The 22,287-nt window shown below is 38.2% G+C and overlaps 1 protein-coding gene across 1 annotated transcript in view; it reads left to right on the forward strand.

The window, feature by feature from the left end:
* The window catches only part of LOC134806679 (sodium- and chloride-dependent glycine transporter 1-like), a 59,643-nt gene that overhangs the window by 8,277 nt on the left and 29,079 nt on the right, over positions 1 to 22,287 (forward strand). Inside the window, exons 3-5 of the mRNA XM_063780006.1 lie at positions 12,825 to 12,984; positions 15,718 to 16,005; positions 20,635 to 20,788. Of these exons, the coding sequence (XP_063636076.1) occupies positions 12,825 to 12,984; positions 15,718 to 16,005; positions 20,635 to 20,788 (602 nt within the window). The remainder of the gene's footprint in view (positions 1 to 12,824; positions 12,985 to 15,717; positions 16,006 to 20,634; positions 20,789 to 22,287) is intronic.

Raw genomic sequence — 22,287 nt, forward strand, 5'->3', positions numbered from 1 at the left:
GAGCGAGTTTAGGTATTTTACGCGCTGCGGCAGGCCGTGCGAGCTCAGTATGCCGATCCCTTCTACCACACTCGCACTACAATGATGGATTAAACATTCTTGATCCTTCGCGAAGCATATTGAAATCAACCATAACAACACTAACTGTACTTAACTTTTAAAGTTTTAAAACTGTTATTTGGTAAGTACGAAAATACTAAATGCAGTGCAAATGTACATAGGGGCTGTTCATAAATTACGTCATCTATTTTTGACGATTTTTGACCCCCCCCCCCCCCCTCAAATCATCCAAAAATCAAGCTTCGGATGAATCTGTTTCCTCCTACGTCATGTTACCATTATCCGATGTCCAGCCCCCCCCCCCCCACTCCTCCCATTTGAAACGACGTAATTTATGAATAGCCCCATACTCGTACTTATGAAGGTATATTACTCGAAAGAAATTATAGGTACCTACTCGCTTATTTACATGTTTCGTCATTGCATTTGGTACCTATAGGTTGTAAAGTTTGTATCAACGAGGGTTTAAAAACGAACTGGTACTGAGGATCTGATGATGATTAAGGTGGTCACGGATACCAATCAACCATGTAGTAACATGATTAGGCTCGTTTGATTCGTCTTAACAAGATCTTTGACACTGAAGATACACAGGGTCTGATGATGGAGCTGGAAGGTGGCCACGGGTACCAGTCTATCATGTAACTAAACAACTTCGTGTTTGGGCTCGTTTGATTCGTCTCAACAAGATCTTTGACACAAGACAGTACTCAGGGTCTGATGATGGAGCTGGAAGGTACCATTACCAATCAACCATGCAACTAAACACATCGTGTTTAGGATCGTTTGATTCGTCTCAACAAGATCTTTGACACTAGGTGATACTCAGAGTCTGATGATGGAGCTGGAAGGTGGTCACCGGTACCAATCAACCATGCAACTAAACCACTTCGTGTTTAGGCTCGTTTTATTCGTTTCAACAAGATCTTTGACACAAGATAGTACTCAGGGTCTGATGTTGGAGCCGGAAGGTGGTCACCGGTACCAATCAACCATGCAACTAAACCACTTCGTGTTTAGGCACGTTTTATTCATCTCAACAAGATCTTTGACACAAGGTAGTACTCAGGGTCTGATGATGGAGCGCGAAGGTGGCGACGGGTACCTGTCTATCATCATCAGCTCCATCATCAGACCCTGAGTAGTACTTTGTGTCAAACATCTTATTGCGACGAATCAAACGAGCCCAAACACGAAGTGGTTCAGTTACATGGTAGACTGGTACCCGTGGCCACAGTCCAGCTCCATCATCAGACCCTGAGTACTAACTTGAGTCAAAGATCTTGTTGCGACGAATCGAACGAAGCCAAACACGAAGTGGTTTAGTTGCATGGTTGATTGGTACCGGTCACCACCTTCCGGATCCATCATCAGACCCTCAGTACTACCTTGTGTCAAAGATCTTGTTGCGAAAAATCAAACGTGCCCAAACACGAAGTGGTTCAGTTACATGGTAGACTGGTACCCGTGGCCACAGTCCAGCTCCATCATCAGACCCTGAGTACTAACTTGTGTCAAAGATCTTGTTGCGACGAATCGAACGAAGCCAAACACGAAGTGGTTTAGTTGCATGGTTGATTGGTACCGGTCACCACCTTCCGGATCCATCATCAGACCCTCAGTACTACCTTGTGTCAAAGATCTTGTTGCGACAAATCAAACGAGCCCAAAACACGAAGTGGTTCAGTTACATGGTAGACTGGTACCCCGTGGCCACCTTCCAGCTCCATCATCAGATCCTGAGTACTATCTTGTGTCCAAGGTCTTGTTGAGATGAATCAAACGAGCCTAAACCACGAAGTGGTTTAGTTGCATGGTTGATTGGTACCGGTGACCACCTTCCGGCTCCATCATCAGACCCTGAGTACTATCTTGTGTCAAAGATCTTGTTGAGACGAATCAAACGAGCCTAAACACGAAGTGGTTTAGTTGCATGGTTGATTGGTACCGGTGACCACCTTCCGGCTCCATCATCAGACCCTGAGTATTATCTTGTGCCAAAGATCTTGTTGAGACGAATCAAACGAGCCCAAACACGAAGTGGTTTAGTTGCATGGTTGATTGGTACCGGTGACCACCTTCCGGCTCCATCATCAGACCCTGAGTACTATCTTAAGTCAAAGCTCTTGTTGAGACGAATAAAACGAGCCTAAACACGAAGTGGTTTAGTTGCATTGTTGATTGGTACTGGTGACCACCTTCCGGCTCCATCATCAGACCCTGAGTACTATCTTAAGTCAAAGATCTTGTTGAGCCGAATCAAACGAGCCTAAACACGAAGTGGTTTAGTTGCATGGTTGATTGGTACCGGTGACCACCTTCCGGCTCCATCATCAGACCCTGAGTACTATCTTGTGTCAAAGATCTTGTTGAGATGAATAAAACGAGCCTAAACACGAAGTGGTTTAGTTGCATGGTTGATTGGTACCGGTGACCACCTTCCGGCTCCATCATCAGACCCTGAGTACTATCTTGAGTCAAATAAATACATATAGAATGTCAGGTCGTTTCAAATATTTTTAATCCTGTCCGGTAGTTTATTAAACTGTACGATTATAAATTATAATACTATAAAAAACAGTGCTAGGATCAAAGTCTCTCGTTGCGGTTTACACGCACACAGTATAGCGTTTTACACGGCGCCCGCCGCACACAATGATAAAAAACCTCGTCGTCGCCGTTAAAAATGTGCGGAGCCGACCGACACACGTCCTGCCTCTACAAGCTCTGCCGCGGCACTGAGCAGGCGCAGCGCGCGTCATCGGTAATATAGAGTAGTTTTCAAAAAATTGCCAAAAAATTATAATAGAATTTTATAAACTCTAATGTATACCAACAGTATAAGCAAACGTTGCAGATTGCTTGAGTATGAAAATGACTTCGATATTAAGTAGATTTTCGTAGGAATTGACACTTGTTTCGGAGAGAAAATCGAGTTCGTTTTACTTTGATTTTCTCTTTCTCAAAGGTATGTAGGAAAAATATAGTTTGATATGCCTAAAGTACAGGGTATTAGTAATACAAAATAGCCAGGTTTAGCAGAGTAAAATTCTCAACATTTCCAAATAAGAGCTCGCCATTCAGTGCTTCACGGGGTTTTTCGGAAACGACCATCAGAAAAAAAATCATTACTAATTTAATAAGTCCTTTTTCTAATATTTACAACGATATTTATAAAGATAAGAAGACGCTTTTACTGGAACAAGTACTCATTGTTTCTAATAATGAGCGCAAAGTCCTGAATTTCGTCGACTAGTATCATCAATTTTGCATTATTTCGACTTTTCTTGTAAGAGCGCTCTTAAACAAGGCAGGCAAACTTCGTAAGAAATTTGTATAGCATCAGTGGTAAGATTAGGTACATCAGGCCCCAATTTCACCACGGTGACAGGTGCGACAATTGTAAAATCACTGTTGCTGACGTCACAGGCATCCATGGGCTACGGTTACCACTTACCATCGGGCGGGCCGTATTCCTGTTTGCCACCATCATTGTATTATTTAAAAAAACTTTATTATATCGGAAAAAAACAGATATTTCTTTTGCGAAGTTTCTGACAATTGTCAAGATTTAGAAGAATTGTAGGTAATTCTTGACAGGTAATGAGTTATATGTCGGAATTTCGTGACAATTGTAGTGTTTCTTGTGACAATTGTCATAAACTTAGCAAGAGAAATATCTGTTTTTTTCCGATATAATAAAGTTTTTTTAATAAAACAATGATGGTGGCAAACAGGAATACGGCCCGCCCGATGGTAAGCGGTAACCGTAGCCCATGGATGCCTGTGACGTCAGCAACAGTGATGTTGTACAATTGTCGCACCTGTCACCGTGGTGAAATTGGAGCCTGGATCTTACGATTAAATACATTTCCTGACCTAAGGCGCTCAACTGACCTGACTTCTAATTTCATGCGATTTGCATTACATTTCAACATTTGTTGCACCTGCTGGCAATAATCTATAATCGCATGCAATTCTCTTAAAAGTTTGGGGGTATTATAATAAAAATACTTACAAAAATTTGGCCTCGCAACAGGGACGAATATAAAAGCAAAAAATAATTGCGCAGTTGCTAACCGATTTGTTTGATTGGTTAAACTAAAAGCTTGGGACATGCATTTATGTGATACCTTTAAAGGTATGTTATGTTTATGTAGCTGTATGTTATTGATCCGATTGATTGGCTACCTAAGTGCTCGAATAAACAAAGGCTTTGAATCTCCATTTTGCCATGAACAAGCTTTTATGAATATTGCATGAGTTAAAGCTTTTAAAGTGCATTTATTTTTGTGAAGTTTACAAGTACTTACTTACGTACAATTTTATAGTGCACTTAAGAAAAATAAAACATAAAAGTGAGTTATATGCAGCAGTCAAGGAATTTATTTAAATAAATAAGCTACATATTTTTAAGAAAAAACAAAAATAAAGTATACAACATTGGAAGTTTGGAACTACAATATAAGAAGGGATAATTTGCTAAAGTAAAAATTAGCGTTGTACTTCATCAAGACATCGAAAAAAAAAAAATATTTTACCTATAGCTACCGCAGACTTCAGTCGGCCATAACATAATCGCGGTCCGCGGACACGACTTAACAAGCCAAGATTCATTGATTAGATGTGTAAAGTCTAAGACAAATTCGTGATTCTAGTTCGCAAAAGTTCAACAATTCAGTTAGGTATCGCGCAACCTATGACGCTGCACAGTGCCATGCTGTCGAATTCAGAGACACGGCTTTTACTAGTTTTAAGTACCTACCTACTACCTACTTATTACTCTTATTAGTCTAGCTTTACATATCTTAAAACAAACAATGAATCTTATATGGTCATTTCTTCGTTCTATTCCTATTTTCTTTTCATTCTGCATTCCAATCACTAAATAGCAGGTAGGTAGCAGGCAAAGTAGGTAAATATTAAATAATAATGAGAGAAATTAAGTACCTGCCTAGGTTCAATTTTCTTTTTTTTAATTATTATACCTAAATTAGAGTTAGTTTAACGTTCATGTTCTTTGTAATTAATCTACCAAAATCTCAGCTCAGGGTATCTAGCTAATATTGCACAGACTTTGCAGTGACTGTGAAAATACAACGTTTATTGTGGCACTGCACACTTTTTCACTGCAAGTCGGTGCAGAGCTAGTTGAGCCGGATTCTGACCGTCTGTTATTGACAGTTTTGAAATTGCTCGCGTGACGAGCTCCGTCAGAATGCCTGCATGTGTTCCTTTTGGACTTAAAAAACGTTTTCATACCTACATCAAAATCAAAATAGGTACTTACAAAGATCAGTAATCACTAATCAGTAATTTTATGCTTTCATAAATACTTAAATACATAGAAAACAGCCATGACTCAGGAACAAATATCTGTGTCATCACACAAATAAATGCCCTTACTGGGATTCGAACCCAGGACCATCGGCTTCACAGGCAGGGCCACTACCCACTAGGCCAGACCGGTCGTCGTCGTCGGTCGTCGGTGCCGGTATTTGATCCTATAAATTCTGATTTGAACTTGTAACGTGACCTTGATCATTGCTCACGCTGCACGCTGGCGCTGCTGATTGTTACGCGCGAGATGCACAGCGAATCGGGTCAAGGTCGTCACACAACAAAACGGTCTTTTCGTCGCATATGTTATTCCGAATCCCGATACATTAGTTAAGTTTTTACTTTTCGATTAGCAAAGTTAACAAATTACCTACGGTCGTTAATTTAATACTTTGTTAGAAATTTTAACAGGTAGGTATTTAAGGGGTTAATAGAGCTTTCATTTTTGAGGACACTTACTGTAAACAATATAAAAGTTAACGATTTGGGAAGTAAGAGCAACCTGGGAGACATTTATTTAGGTATTTTTTCAACAGAAGGGCTAACTATAAAGATGGATCATAGTCTTTGGACATATATGAACCCAAACAAATAAAATTTGCACCTCGTATTATTTCGAAGCTATAATACCTAGCAACATACTTCAAAGACACCCACTTGAGAAGTTTTTTTTATAATAGGTATGTCGGAGGCAAACAAGCATATAGCCTGCCTGATGGTAAGAGTAGTAAGGAAGAGTGATTGTAGATGACTACGATGCGCTACGGAGCGTTAACGATTGGGACGTTGGCTACGCACGCAGAGGTGTTTATTGATTACCTAGTTTACAATTGTATACCTCAGTTAGCGCCACCACAGCGGCACAAATTGGGAGACAGTAATACAATTAGGTTAGGTTAAATTAGGTTAGATACTATTATATAAACTGTTAACACTCCGCACCCTCGTTGAGCTCTGGCAACCTTACTCACTGACAGGAACACAACACTATGACACAAGTCCACAACACTATACATAGTTGTTTCCACTTCTATTTTTAGTGTTCCGTACAAAACTTTGTTCACGGAACACTTATGGGATCACTAAGGTCTTGCAAATTAGTTAATTTTCTTACTCACATAAGCTTCATGCTTTCTTCCGGGTGGGTGTGTACTTTAATCTTAAACGTCGGATTAGGAGTGACACTTACTCCAGTTGCTTTATTGAATCCTGAAAGACAATATTTAATGTCACTTTCACAGATAGCATCTGTACAGCTACCATTAGTTTGGCACTGACATAAACGCTAACGTGAAAGTAACTTACTTTCTATGCATCTCGCTCGTACTGGCAATATAGGGTGTGGCCTGTATCATGAGCAAAAAATTAAACTATAGGCTGTACTCCTCATATTCACCAACATTTGTTCAGCGACTTTTAAAAATAACTTGTGGTTTGATTTTAATACACTTTAAAGTTTATTCTAAGACGCAATGTATTGCGAATTTTTATTATGTTTAAGGCGTGACAAGCAACGTCAGTCACAATGATATGGCGTGGCGATGGCGTCCATTGAAGATAATATTTATTTTGTATGAAAAATAGGGAGTCTAAATACTTCATAATTTTTAAAAGTTGTTGAACAAAGGAGTACAATCTATGTTTTAATTCTTTGCTCGTGTTACAGGCCACACCCGGTATACTAGTGCGAGCGAGATGTATAGAAAGTAAATAACGTGTTAGCGTATATGTCAGTGTTGTCACTATCAGTGACTTGTAGTACGGGTACCGACACGGTAATGGACTATAACTGCGAAAATCGAAGTTTGCGAATTGCGGGCATCATCCTTCATTGGAGTAAAAGAGAAAGATCCCCGCAATTTGCGAATTTCGGTTTTCGCGATAGGCCCTCTTGATCACCATGATACAATGATGTCAGACTTGACACCCTGCCCAATACCTAGTAAAAAACTAGAGTCTGTCTAACATAACTTTCACTGACTTGAATATAACAAAGTGAGGTAGTGTCATTATAAAATTTATAAACGTCATATTTTCATAGAAATCTGACATTAATGATGACCAGTGATCGTACATTTTCCAGCATTTTTGGCGCAGCGGAGTGGTGTTAACGGAATTGGTATAAATAATTTCAACCCTAATGATTAATTAGCGTTAATTACGTTAATATTAACCTTAATTTACCATTTCAGTTGAAATTATCTATACCAATTCCGTTAACACCACTCTGCTGCACCAAAAATGCTGGAAAATGTACGATCACTGATGATGACATGCCAAACTTTGTCATTACAAATGTCATGCAGAGATAACTTGGTCCGACTCTATAAAAACCGGCCAAGTGCGAGTCGGACTCGCGTTCCAAGGGTTCCGTACATTACTCAATTTTTAACTATGTATTTTTTTTAAGTGAAACGGGAGTGAAATGTCTTTACAAAACCCGTAGGGGTCGGATCAAAAACTAAGTACATAATTAAGGCTGACTCGCGCTTGACTGCACATTTCTAATAGGTTTTCCTGTCGTCTATAGGTAAACACTATCTTGTGGATTTTTTTTAAATTTTAGATCCAGTAGTTTCGGAGATGAAGGGGGGGGGGGGACATTTTTTGGCTATTTTCTTGAATAACTTCTAAACTCTATATCTAAAAATTATATAAAACATATATTTGAGATTTTCATAATGAGCTCTTTCATTTGATATGTAACACGATATAGGTACCTACCTAGTTTGAAAAACTTAATTTTTTAATTTTCGCATTTACCCCCAAAAGTGGCCCTCATATTAAAATTCATTTGTTTACGTTCCATGTCCGTCTTTGGGTCACAAACTTACATGTGTGTACCAAATTTCAACTTAATTGGTCCAGTAGTTTCCGAGAAAATAGGCTGTGACAGACGGACAGACAGACAGGCGCACGAGTGATACTATAAGGGTTCCGTTTTTCCTTTTGAGGTACGGAACCCTAATAAGGCTTCCATTATTCTGGCTAGATATGCACCGCGATGTGCCAAAATGCGTATGAAATCATCCTTTAGGAACAGAAAGTTGAATTCCTAAAATGTTAAAATCCCAAAATGTTTACTTTCCCAGAATGTATATACGTGTTGTGTACACAAACAAGTTTATTAATTCGTGGTTGCATAAAGCAATATTCAATAATCAATATACATATGTATGTATACCTACCTACGTACACGGTGTCGCTTTCAGTCCGGATCAAACCAAGGCAAATGATAGAATAGCCTTAATAGTATTTTTTTGGGTGAATTGCAAAAATGTACATAGAGTATGTGCGGAAAGAGAAGAGTCGTGGAATGTATGGGAACCAATACAAACTACGACTCTTCTCTTTCCGCACAGATTCTAAGGACCTGTAATTAGCCTGACTCTAAATACATAAATTGATTCCATTGTGTTACCACAAGTAAGCCGTTTCTATTTAAGTTATATACACGAAAGTAGTTTTAGAGTCATTGACACCTGCTGTACAAATCATTATGCAGAAATTATTAGCATTTATTATGTAATTAGATTTAGCATATATGAAGGCTTTATTGCTCAATAAAATTAAATAGTAACTAACTAAACTAAAATAGGTATTATACAATTAAAACTAGCAATAAACCTAAAAATTAAGATTTTTAGCATTAAGAAATGTTTTTATGCTTACTGGTGAAAACCACTATGTACTTATTCTAAGTTCTCGTCAAGTGAAATGTAAAATTTCTTATGAGAAAAATAAAATTCTTTAACCCGAAAGTGTGTTAGCGTATGGGTATAGACTTATGTGTGTATGGATTATACGTAGAATAAATAAAATCAAATACAATTTACATGTAATTTCGTAGCACAATGGAATAAATTAACTTAAGACTAATTAGTAATTACAGATCCTTAACTACGTTTTTTTTTGCAATTCACCCCTTTACCTACCGATTTGACCCCCCTTCAGCGAAAACTAATGGTTTCGGGAAAATATTGATTTCGTGTTTTGAGTACCTAACCAATTAACTATGCTAAACTGACTTTATTGATTAATTAAAAATTATTATTGATTATTTTTAAGGTCGGCAACGCGCATGTAACACCTCTGGAGTTGCAGGCGTCCATAGGCTACGGTGACTGCTTACCATCAGGCGGGCCGTATGCTTGTTTGCCACCGATGTGGTATTAAAAAAATAAAAATTATTGTATAAAATACAAAACGTATAAATTGCCGACTTAAAACCTAATTACATTCTCTACCAGTTGACCATATGGGCTAAATACAGATATGTAAAAATGGTGGAAGGAGAAAAGTAAGAAAATATTTACTGGACGGTTTTTGACAAATGAGGTGTGGTTGAATTCGTCAGAATTGTGGTGGTGACATAGCACTGATATAGGTTATATAAATTTTGGAAATGGCGCCCGCAAATGAAATAAAAGGGCGGGGGTTTTTTTTTCTTACTATGCCTACAGCGCTAAGCTAACCATCAAGCTCTCGATGCACGCAAGATGTTACGTAATACGTACGTACCTACATGTGAATATTATAATTATTACTAAATGGTACAGGCGTATGCCTGACTAGGTAACTGTTCTCGTCGATTTGGGTCACTTAGCAATTAGGTAGACAATTGTGTCTTAATTGCATGAATGCGTCAACTGTGATCTACAATATATCCTCGTGATCAAACATCAAACAAGCCGTTACACAGCTAATTATTATAGCATACAGACAATTAATATACAGGGTGACCTTAGCCATTGGACAAACCCTGAAATCCCACGTAGGGTTACTTCTCAGAAATGCTCTAACGGTAATATTTTTTTAACTAGAACAAAAGATAAAAAAATAAATTTTCAAACAAAAGTTATTTCCAATAATCGACAACAAAAAGAATAATAAATAGGGTTGCCTAAAGAAATATGGTCAAGGCTTATTTCAATAAATTTTTGAAAAAAAATTTTTTCGGCAAATTTCACCGATTTGTCTGACGAACGAAATAAGTTTCAATGGAAAGTATACAACTTGTACAACATAAATCAACTAGGTTGCCTATCTTTTTCCGGTCACTAAACTGAAAATCAGAATTAGATTCCAAAAAAAGTAAGACAATGTTGCCACTTTTTTCTAGCGCGTCTTGTATTTATGTAAAAATAAGTAAATAAAAGTACTTTTTTAAATCGTAGGAGTAAAATGACCTATAAATAAATTATCTTAGCGTGTTTATTTATAAAAAGTAATTTACTATTTTACAAACAAATTATTGCAGTGGCAACATTGTCTTACTTTTTTTGGAATCTAATTACGATTTTCAGTTTATTACGTGGTTGCCGTGTTTAAAGAGGTGATTATGTAAAAATAAGTAAATAAAAGTACTTTTTTAAACCGTAGGAGTAAAATGACCTATAAATAAATTATCTTAGCGTGTTTATTTATAAAAAGTAATTTACTATTTTACAAACAAATTATTGCAGTGGCAACATTGTCTTACTTTTTTTGGAATCTAATTACGATTTTCAGTTTATTACGTGGTTGCCGTGTTTAAAGAGGTGATTTTATATCGATAATTGCATTCATCTGTCTGACGCTTGAATTATACATCAAAATGATGGTAATTTTATTGCAAATACAATGGTATAGGGTTGCCTGCGAAAATCCGGTCACAAATAAGGGTTGCCAGGCTTTTAATTAAAATAAGAAGGGAAGACTTTTAGCGATAATTCATAAACGGTTTAACTGATCAAGTTTGTTTTAATTTTATTTGATTGAGTGTTTTAAGCACTATTTACATTTTTTCCATATTTCTTGGACAGATGGTTCAAAAGTTGGAAGGAAAAACATTTTTTTTTCTTATTAAACGATTATTTCCGAAATGCTTTCTCTTTATCAAGAAATGTTGTTTGACCCCTATTTATTTTGAAAGGCCTATCCAACGACACCCCACGCTATAAGGTTGAAACGATAAAAAATTAGTCACACACATTTTGTTTCTTTCAAAGCGATTATTTCCGAAAATATTCACTTTATCAAAAACTGTTCTTCTAAAACCCCTATTCATTTTGAAATACCTTTCCAACAACATCCCACACCATAGAGTTGACACGAAAAAAAAAATCCTCACGTACATTTTTTTCCTTTCGAGGCGATTATTTCCTAAAATATTCACTTTATCAAAAAATGTTTTTTTTTAAAACCGTATTTATTTCAAAAGACCTATCCAACGACATGTCAACAAAATGAATTATGTTTATAGGTGAATAGAATGAATTTTTAGTTTAGGGTGGCCAATTACTAATAGTGGCCAGTTACTGGCGAACTACCCTAACTGATGTGATGTCCTTCAAACCAGTAGGCTTAGCACGAGTGCACCACGACGAGCGATAAGTATTGTATATATTATAATATAAGTTATATCTCACGCGCGAAATAAATTACAGAGGGTCTTAAGACGAAAGTGGACGACCGCCCCGAAACCGCCTTTCCATACAAACGTAGTCCCCATGTTTCTCTCTGGATATTAACATTATTGAAAATATTTTTACACAATTTGATGTACGTATTATATGTAGTAGGTTTAGTAAGGAACACAAATGTATGGAACAGCATGCACTTTAGTCTCAGGCGATGCCGCTTGGCACGATTGTTCCTTAGGTCAAACAAAGTTGATCTGGCCCGGTAGCCGGGAGATCGTACCATGCAGACCCCCCAAAAAGGGGGGGTGAAAGGATCGGCTCCCCAGGTCCAATCTATGCTATATTCCTTCCTAGTCTTAGCAACTAGGGCAAGTTATATATCATTTTCGTATAATTTAGAGTATCCATAGGTCGCTGGTTCATATCCGGCTCGAAGGACCAATGTTCAGCGGTGAGGTGGATAATGCCGGTTCAGTTGAGGCGAAGATAATTAAAACCGTCTCGTATAGTCACAAATAATTATATTATCAAAAGCACAAGTTACATATTTTGGTGTAATGTGAAGTATAAATTATTCTCGTTCCCATGGTAATATAATTCAAGGATAGAACAATACCATAGATAACTATGAAAAGGAATTAGTCTTCTGTTGGACTTGCCAACAACGGGGAATTCATTTTCGTAATAATTATTATACCTTTCCATACAAAAAGAAAATATTTTTGTACATATTTAAAAGTGATCGAAAACGCGAGCGAAGCGAGCGCGAAATTTTTTCGGTATAAATAGGCAATTTGATAGACAGTTGTACATTTTTACTTTTAGTATGGAAATCAGTCACATCATTTTATCACGAAAATTGACAGTGCTACAGCAATAACGTTGCAACAGAGTAATGCTGCTGCAGTCGCCATATCTTAGAAAGTTATTGAAAATGCGAGCGAAGCGAGCGCGAAAATTTTTCGATATAAAAACGCAATTTGATAGACAGTTACCGTAACCAATTTGTTTTGTGCGCAGAATAAAGAAGAGTCGGATGTGGAGGCTCCGGTGGAGGACACGGAGCCCGAGCGGGGGAACTGGACGGGCCGGTTCGACTTCCTGCTATCGCTGCTGGGCTACAGCGTCGGGCTCGGCAACGTATGGCGCTTCCCTTACCTCTGCTACAACAACGGGGGAGGTGAGTTCCTTGGACAGAGGACGAGCGCGGGAAGGGCCTGCCGCGAAAATCGAATTTTCAAATTCAAAATCTATTTATTTCAGAAATTAATATTACAGGAGAGGCAATTGAGGCATTTTTTTATCTACCTACTTAGGGGTCATCCATTAATTACGTCACACGAATTTCTAGGTTTTTTGACCCCCCCCCCCCCCCTTGTCACATTTGGTCACATTTGGCAAACCCCTCCCCCCTAGTGTGACGTCACATTTTTTCTACGAAATCGCCAAATCGAATTAAGTAAGTACCTAAGTATTATTAATATTTTATCAAAATACTTTTGACGATATAAATATTAGTAATTTTATAACCCAAAACTGCTTAGGAAAGAAAATTAAAAGAATAAAAACGATTATCGTTTTAAAAACTTGTTATTTAAATGTACAGCGAATAAAATAATTAAAAAAAAAAATTCGGTTACTAATGAAGTTAAAGTGACGTCACAAAGTTTGTGTCTCCCCCCTCCCCCATGTCACAATATGTCACATTTTCTTGACCCCCTCCCTCCCCCTAAACGTGTGACGTAATTAATGGATGACCCCTTATTAATAGATGAACTAGGTAGTACCTAACGTTTTCGTGCTGTCACTGCTGAGCTAGAGAGGTCTCGGCATAGATTGGCGCGTGTTTTTTACCTTTGCGAAGTTTAGGTACCATAAGCGTGTTTACACTAATTACAGAATAATTATAAATTAATGCGTTAATCCATGTAAACTCTTACATGAGGTGAACACCTGACGTAATTTTTTTGTAATCGGTTATGAACGGTAACAAAACGTCATAGCGATTATGGCAATGTACCACATTCGCACCTCACTGGTTAACTTCTTCACGGCAACACCAGGTCAAAATATCCAATGCAAAGTATGTTTAATTATCCCCTTGGAGTTCAATGTCCTAGTTAATACTAGTACAAATTACCTCCAATGAAGTTGTAATCTGAATGAAATAGGTAATATGTAAAACAGAGCTTTTGTTTTGTTTCGTTCGATTTAAAAAAAAACAAATTCTACTCTATTTAATAAAACCGTTGATTCAAATACGATTGCCAATTTTCCTTGTATGGCGGGCCGCTACTCGCTAGAGGTTATACGAGTAACTGTCGCAGTGTAGGTGTTAAGGGCAAACGTAAAGAATTAATTTATCAAATAAATGTTTACAGCTGCTCTACATTATGTAGCTAGTTATTTCGTCATCCTTTCAATGTGAGATTAGGAAATGATATCGTACAAATATATGTATATGTATCATGTTTGTGTGCAATCTAATTAATTAGCACACCGTTGATCATAAGCGTCTTGTAAACAAAACGTGTCAGGGTAAACTCACCGTAAACGCCGTGTTTACATTAATCTCAGACCGCTTCAGCATGACTTGCGGTCAGTTATGTAACTTATGTAAAGGGGCCCCCGGCGGACTGTTAAACAGTGAGCCCCTTTAGTGGTTTGTTACCTAACCGTGGCTTTGGCTACTGTACATTTTTAGGGTTTCGTAAGCAAAGTGTGGACTGAATGTAGATGTAGTGACAAAAATTGAGAAAGGTATGTTGAGATGGTTTGGACATGTGGAAAGAATGAGTGAAAGAAGGCTAACAATGTATGGGTCAATTTTCAAATTGGCATTTTTTGCTGTCCCACGGCTAAAACTCAAAGTCCATAGGACTAAAAGACTGGGTATGTATATATTTTGATTCAAAATATTATAACCTTTAAAAAAAATGTTAAACTGTACCTTCAATATTATTTGTTTCTGACAAAATCGCATTTGAAGTTCCTCCGAAGAAGACTCGTGGTCTTCTCCGAGACCACGGGAACAACGCCGTCCTCGAAACGTCGGAGGTAAATCTTAAATACGCGATTAAGTCCCGTTGTGTAGTTTGATAATCCGTTTATAGTTTCGACAAGTCTGTCGATCTTTAGATTAAGTAAATTTCATAAGCGCCTGATGTAAAAGGAACAGTAAAATCGATTTTACAGGCGTTTTTCATATCTGGCGCCTAGAATGTACCCTGCAGGTACTTAATACCAAAGGTAATACGTACGACCAAACAACCGACAAAGAGGCAAATTCAAACTAATATTTTGATCGCATGGTGATGTCTAAATAATGTATTTTTTATTATTCGCCCTAGCGTCTCGCTTGCGCCTAACATTGTACGAACATATGTATATATTTTTGCATATATCATTTTGACATCAAAATGTACAAAATATTTTTGGTTGCCGCATTGTAACGCCTGAATCTATTCACTATCAAAATGTAAGTTTGAGTTGGCCTCAAAGTAGTAAGTAACAGTACTGTAATACATGGTACCTAGCAGTAATTCTGACTCGTTGTGTAATTTCTTTTCTATAGGGATCGAGCTTTATTTAATTTCGGAAAATTGTTCATTTGAGTCGATACTCAATTGAACAGTGTTGGCCGATTCCATGAGGCCGATTTTTTAATTTCGAGCGCTCGATTTCGTGTGTATTTTTCAATAATATGTCCACTAATTTAATAGGCATTTAAATTCTACTAATAGAATTGAAAACAAGTTGTCAATACCACAAGATTCCCAGTTTCTATCGCTCGTATTTCAAAAATAGCATTTCGCCGTTTTCCACAGATTTTCGACTGACGAAATTGAGCGCTCGAAATTAAAAAATCGGCCCCAGCCTTTCTTTGCAAATTAACATTAACTTTTATTTTCAGGTGCATTCCTTATCCCGTTCACTGTAATGCTCATTATAGCGGGTCTCCCGCTTATGTTCATGGAGCTTTCTTTTGGACAGTACGCAGCCCTAGGCCCTGTGGCCGTCTACAACCAATTCTGCCCTCTATTCCGTGGGCTTGGCTACGGCATGGTCATCGTCTCCAGCATTGTAATGCTGTATTACAACCTCATAATAGCTTGGACTATATACTACATGGCTGTCTCATTCACCAGCATGTTTTACCAACTGCCGTGGCAGAATTGTGACGCCGATTGGAGTACTGAACGTAAGTAGATAGTTTAATAAGTTTCTTACTTTCAGTATATTAAGACAAGGATTGAGGCACAAACACGCAGTTTACTAAAATACTGCACTATTGTGATTTAATATCGATAATTGCACTCATCTGTCTGACGCTTGAATTATACATCGAAATGATGGTAAATTTATTGCAAATACAATGGCATAGGGTTGCCTGCAAAAATCGGGTCACAAATAAGGGTTGCCAGGCTTTTAAATAAAATAAGAAAGGAAGACTTTTAGCGATAACTCATAAACGGCTTAACTGATCAAGTTTGTTTTAATTTTATTTGAATGAGTTTTTTAGGCACTATTTTCATGATTTTTTTTCATATTTTTTGGATTGATGATTCAAAAGTTAGAAGGAAAAACTTTTTTTTTCTTTCTAAACGGTTATTTCCGAAATGATTCACTTTATCAAAAAATATTGATGTCGTTGGATAGGTCTTTCAAAATGAATAGGGGTTTTAGAAGAACATTTTATGATAAAGTGAATATTTTCGGAAATAATCGCTTTGACAGAAACAAAATGTGTGTGACAATTTTTTTATCGTTTTAACCTTATAGTGTGGGGTGTCGTTGGATAGGCTATTCAAAATAAGTAGGGGTTATTAAACAACATTTTTTGATAAAGTGAATCATTTCGGAAATAATCGTTTAGAAAAAAAAAAGGTTTTTCCTTCTAACTTTTGAACCATCCGTCCAAAAAATATAAAAAGAAATCATAAAAATTGTGCCTAAAAATTCATTCAAACAAAATTAAAACAAACTTGATCAGTTAAGCCGTTTATGAGTTATCGCTAAAAGTCTTCCCTTCTTATTTTATTTAAAAGCCTGGCAACCCTTATTTGTTACCGGATTTTTGCAGGAAACCCTATACCATTGTATTTGCAATAAAATTACCATCATTTTGATGTATAATTCAAGCGTCAGACAGATGAGTGCAACTATCGATATAAAATCACCTCTTTAAACACGGCAACCACCTAATAGTGACCGGAAAAAGATAGGTAACCTAGTTGATTTATGTTGTACAAGTTGTAATACTTTCCATTGAAACTTATTTCGTTCGTCAGACAAATCGGTGAAATTTGACGAAAAAATTTTTTTTTCAAAAATTTATTAAAAATAGCCTTGGTCATATTTCTTTAGGCAACCCTATTTATTTATGTTAGGAACATATTTTATTTCATAAAATATAAGTTTCATCCGTCAGACGTATTGGTGAAGGTCGACCATATATGTGGGATCTTAGACCATTAGGTATAATTAGTAGGTACCTACCCTAATAGCATTTTCTTGTAGGGATTTTGTTGGGCCTTTGTTTACGTATTAGTTGGGCAACCGTTATATTTGGCCGTACGATTTGCTGGAGGGCCCTCGACAAAGGCCCTCCCGAAGATTCCCAACAGAGGGCCATAAGAGTAATGTTTTCGTTGGGCCTATTTAAATAAATCATACAATTATTCAACGGTGGTGGTTTTGGTTGGGCCGTGGTTGGGCCTATACACATTTGTTTGATGGTTGGTTAATTGTTACATTTGGCCGTACGATTTGCTGGAGGGCCCTCGACAAAGGCTCTCCCGAAGATTCCCAATAGAGGGCCATTAGAGTAATTTTTTCGTTGGGCCTATTTAAATAAATCATACAATTATTCAACGGTGGTGGTTTTGGTTGGGCCACGGTTGGGCCTATACACATTTGTTTGATGGTTGGTTAATTGTTACATTTGGCCGTATGGCTTGCTGTAGGGCCAACTGCAAAAAAATAAAAAAGAGCAATTTTTTCGTTGTGCTTCTGTTTGCAAATTCAACAATTACCCAACGGCAAGTCAGGTAGGTCGGTAGGTAGTCGTGCACCAGGTTGAAGGCCCAACACAGCTTGTCCCACAAAGGGCCAACATTGTAACTTTAACGTTGGGCCTTGTGTAGGATTCTTACAATACTACCGTAGGTAAATAGTTGTGTAATTTATAGTGTGCCTACAGTCTAATTATGTAATGGGCTTTTGTTTACGAGTCCTACAGTTACCCTACGTTAAGTAAGTGGTTGTGTAATACGACGTTGGGCCTTTGCTGATAAATATTACAATTACACTACGGTAGGCATTGGTTGTATCCACATGAAGGCCCTAGGCTAGGCAGCAGTTGTTGTTAATCTTCTCTGTATCGTTCCAATTTTAGTATATGTACTGCCGAAGCAAGTACACTTACTATACACTCTAATTTGTATATATACTAACCGCACTTCGAAACTTCGTAAGCGAGATTTATGTTTTTTGAGATTTAAATTGAGAAAATGTTGGTAAAATACAATTTTTAAAATTTATGTATAAAATTTATAGTTATAGATATTAGATTTATAAGTTACTTTTAAAAAATATTATGATTATATCCGGAATAATCGAGAAAATAACTATAACTTCGATGTTTGGAGACAGTAACGCCATCTAGTGACGCCACAAGCAAACTCAACTGGTATCGTTGGGCATCAGTACCACAGCAAATGTTGGTAAATGCGATATTTGTGCTCACTGGGCCAACGAATGTTATCGTCGTTTAGCCACCGGTACCAAAATACACAAAGGCCCATTGTTAGGCGTCAGTGCCACAGCCAATGTTGGTAAATACGATATTTGTCATCATTGGGCCATCGGATGATATCTTTGACTAGCCAACGTTACCACAATACACAAAGGCCCATTGTTGGGCATCCGTGCCACAGCCAATGTTGGTAAATGCGGTATTCGTCACCATTGGGCCAACGAATGTTATCGTTGTTTAGCGAACGGTAGCAAAATACACAAAGGCCCATTGTTGGGCCTCAATGCTACAGCCAATGTTGGTAAATGCGATATTTGTCGTCATTGGGCCATCGTATGATATCGTTGATTAGCCAACGTTACCAAAATAAACAAAGGCCCATTGTTGGGCATCAGTGCCACAGTCAATGTTGGTAAATGCGATATTTGTCATCATTGGGCCATCGGATGATATCGTTGATTAGCCAACGTTACCAAAATACACAAAGGCCCACTGTTGGGCATCAATGCTACAGTCAATGTTGGTAAATGCGATATTTGTCGTCATTGGGCCATCGGATGATATCGTTGATTAGCCAACGTTACCAAAATACACAAAGGCCCACTGTTGGGCATCAATGCTACAGTCAATGTTGGTAAATGCGATATTTGTCGTCATTGGGCCATCGGATGATATCGTTGATTAGCCAACGTTACCAAAATAAACAAAGGCCCGTTGTTGGGCATCAATGCTACAGCCAATGTTGGTAAATGTGATATTTGTCGTCATTGGGCCATCGGATGATATCGTTGATTAGCCAACGTTACCAAAATACACAAAGGCCCATTGTTGGGCATCAATGCTACAGCCAATGTTGGTAAATGTGATTTTTGTCATCATTGGGCCATCGGATGATATCGTTGATTAGCCAACGTTACCAAAATACACAAAGGCCCATTGTTGGGCATCAATGCTACAGCCAGTGTTGGTAAATGCGATATTTGTCGTCATTGGGCCATCGGATGATATCGTTGATTAGCCAACGTTACCAAAATAAACAAAGGCCCGTTGTTGGGCATCAATGCTACATCCAATGTTGGTAAATGTGATATTTGTCGTCATTGGGCCATCGGATGATATCGTTGATTAGCCAACGTTACCAAAATAAACAAAGGCCCATTGTTGGGCATCAGTACCACAGCCAATGTTGGTAAATGCGATTTTTGTCATCATTGGGCCATCGGATGATATCGTTGATTAGCCAACGTTACCAAAATACACAAAGGCCCATTGTTGGGCATCAATGCTACAGCCAATGTTGGTAAATGCGATATTTGTCGTCATTGGGCCATCCGATGATATCGTCGATTAGCCAACGTTACCAAAATAAACAAAGGCCCATTGTTGGGTATCAGTGCCACAGCCAATGTTGGTAAATGCGATATTTGTCATCATTGGGCCATCGGATGATATCCTTGACTAGCCAACGTTACCAAAATACACAAAGGCCCATTGTTGGGCATCCGTGCCACAGCCAATGTTGGTAAATGAGGTATTCGTCACCATTGGGCCAACGAATGTTATCGTTGTTTAGCGAACGGTAGCAAAATACACAAAGGCCCATTGTTGGGCATCACTGCCACTGCCAATGTTGGTAAATGCGATATATGTCATCATTGGGCCAACGAATATTATCGTTGTTTAGCCAACGGTACCAAAATACACAAAGGCCCATTGTTGGGCATCTGTGCCACAGCGAATGTTGGTAAATGCGATGGTGGGCCAATACAAAATTAATGTTGGCTACGGAACGAACCTCATCCCAACGTTTTCCCTACCGTTGGCACCGTGGGCCCCAACGAAAATGCTACTAGGGTAATTACCTGTTAAGAAAAGAAAATCCCTGATGTATGTTTAAGTATGTACCTAGATTATCCATGCCGAACTTGCCGGCCGCAACGTCACATTAGTCCGTCATGAAAAAAATAACCGAAAGTGCTAATTGTCTCTTTGTAATTATTGTAACGACACTAAATTTGTAGAGAAAATGGTACCTATACCTACATTACATAATTGATGCCTTTCTTATTTTAGATTGTTATTCATACGAGGAAGCCGATTTATGTGAGGCACAGAATGGGACGTATTATCTAAGAAAATGCTTCAACCAGACTTACACCATTGCGCATAACATCAGTGCATTAGCAGACTCGGCCCTGAGGCGGCCACCAGCGGAGGAGTACTTTACGTAAGTAACCAAGAAATCCGAACCCCGCAGGCGAGGAAGTTTAATTTACATGTAGTTTAAAGGCTAAAGGAAGCGAGTGTTTATATTATTAATTTATTATAATCCTAGCCCACGTCATCCATATTCCAGATATTTTGAATTGTGTGAAATTACTTCGTATACAATATCTTACCTAATAGTTATAGTAGAAGAGCCGGCCGCAAAATTTTTAACCGACTTGATACCACGATGAAATGCACAATGGTTTCCCAGAAAAGTTATGCTAAGTCCGAATTCGATAGTCTGCCACGGCGGAACTTGCCGAAAGTACGAAAAAGAAGGCCACTTCCGGTGCGAAAAAAGGGGCTGATTTAACCCATCTGATACCGAGATAGTAGTTATGGCAGCAGTTAGAAATTTACATGTAGACACAGAAAAGCGAAGTCTGCCACTATTTTTTTTGCCGGAAGTGCTTGGCAGACGCTCTCAAAGGTGACCATCGGGACCCCTAAATTAACCCATCTGATACCACCATGAAACCAATGCCAGTCGGTAGGTATGAACTCTCATGTCAGGAATATATAAGTCTGCCAAGGCTTTTCCTGCCGAAACACCATGGCAGACGAGATTATGTAAGCAAGGTCGCCATCGGTTACCCTACACTAACCCATCTGATACCACCATGAAACCAATTCCATTCGGTAGGTATGAACCCCCATTTTAGGAATATATAAGTCTGCCAAGGGGCTATTCATAAATTACGTCATTTCAAATTAGGGGGGGGGGGGGTCTGGACATCGGATGACGGTAGCATGAAGTAGGAGGAAATGGGGTCATTTGAAGCATGATTTTTGGATGATTATAGGGGGGGGGGGGGGGTCCAAAATCGTCAAAAATCGATGACGTAATTTATGGACAGCCCCCAAGGTTTTTCCTGCCGAAACACCTTGGCAGACGAGATTATAAGCAAGATGACCATCGGTTACCGTACACTAACCCATCTGATACCGCCATGAAACCAATTCCAATCGGTAGGTATGAGCCCTCATTTCATGAATATATAAGTCTGCCAAGGCTTTTCCTGCCGAAACTCCTTGACAGACGAGATTATGTAAGCAACATCCGCATCCGTGGGACCGGTATACGTGATTACTGTAGGCTTATTTATTACTTTATGCTTTTACATATTTGTATATTATTATGTTATTAATGAAATATGTTTATAATTTATTAAACCTATACCTAATACATTGGGAATTCATTACCTGCTTACGGCAGTAGTAGGGAGTAGTGGGTGAGTTCTGGCTCACTTAGCCAGGCCAACAGTCCCTCCCCCTTTTTTTCCCTTGTTGAGGCCCTGCAACCTTACCTTGAACCCAACCTAATGTCATTGTAGCTCGAATCTAACCTAATCTATTTTTATTGCTTTTAGAAAATATTCTAATAACAATTATCTACTTTTGCAAAGTTAAATGTTGAATTCTTTATTTCGCAAAATGGAATTTTAATGTGACTATAAT

Source organism: Cydia splendana, chromosome 3, assembly GCF_910591565.1.
Source record: "Cydia splendana chromosome 3, ilCydSple1.2, whole genome shotgun sequence".
NCBI classification, from domain to species: Eukaryota; Metazoa; Arthropoda; class Insecta; order Lepidoptera; family Tortricidae; genus Cydia; species Cydia splendana.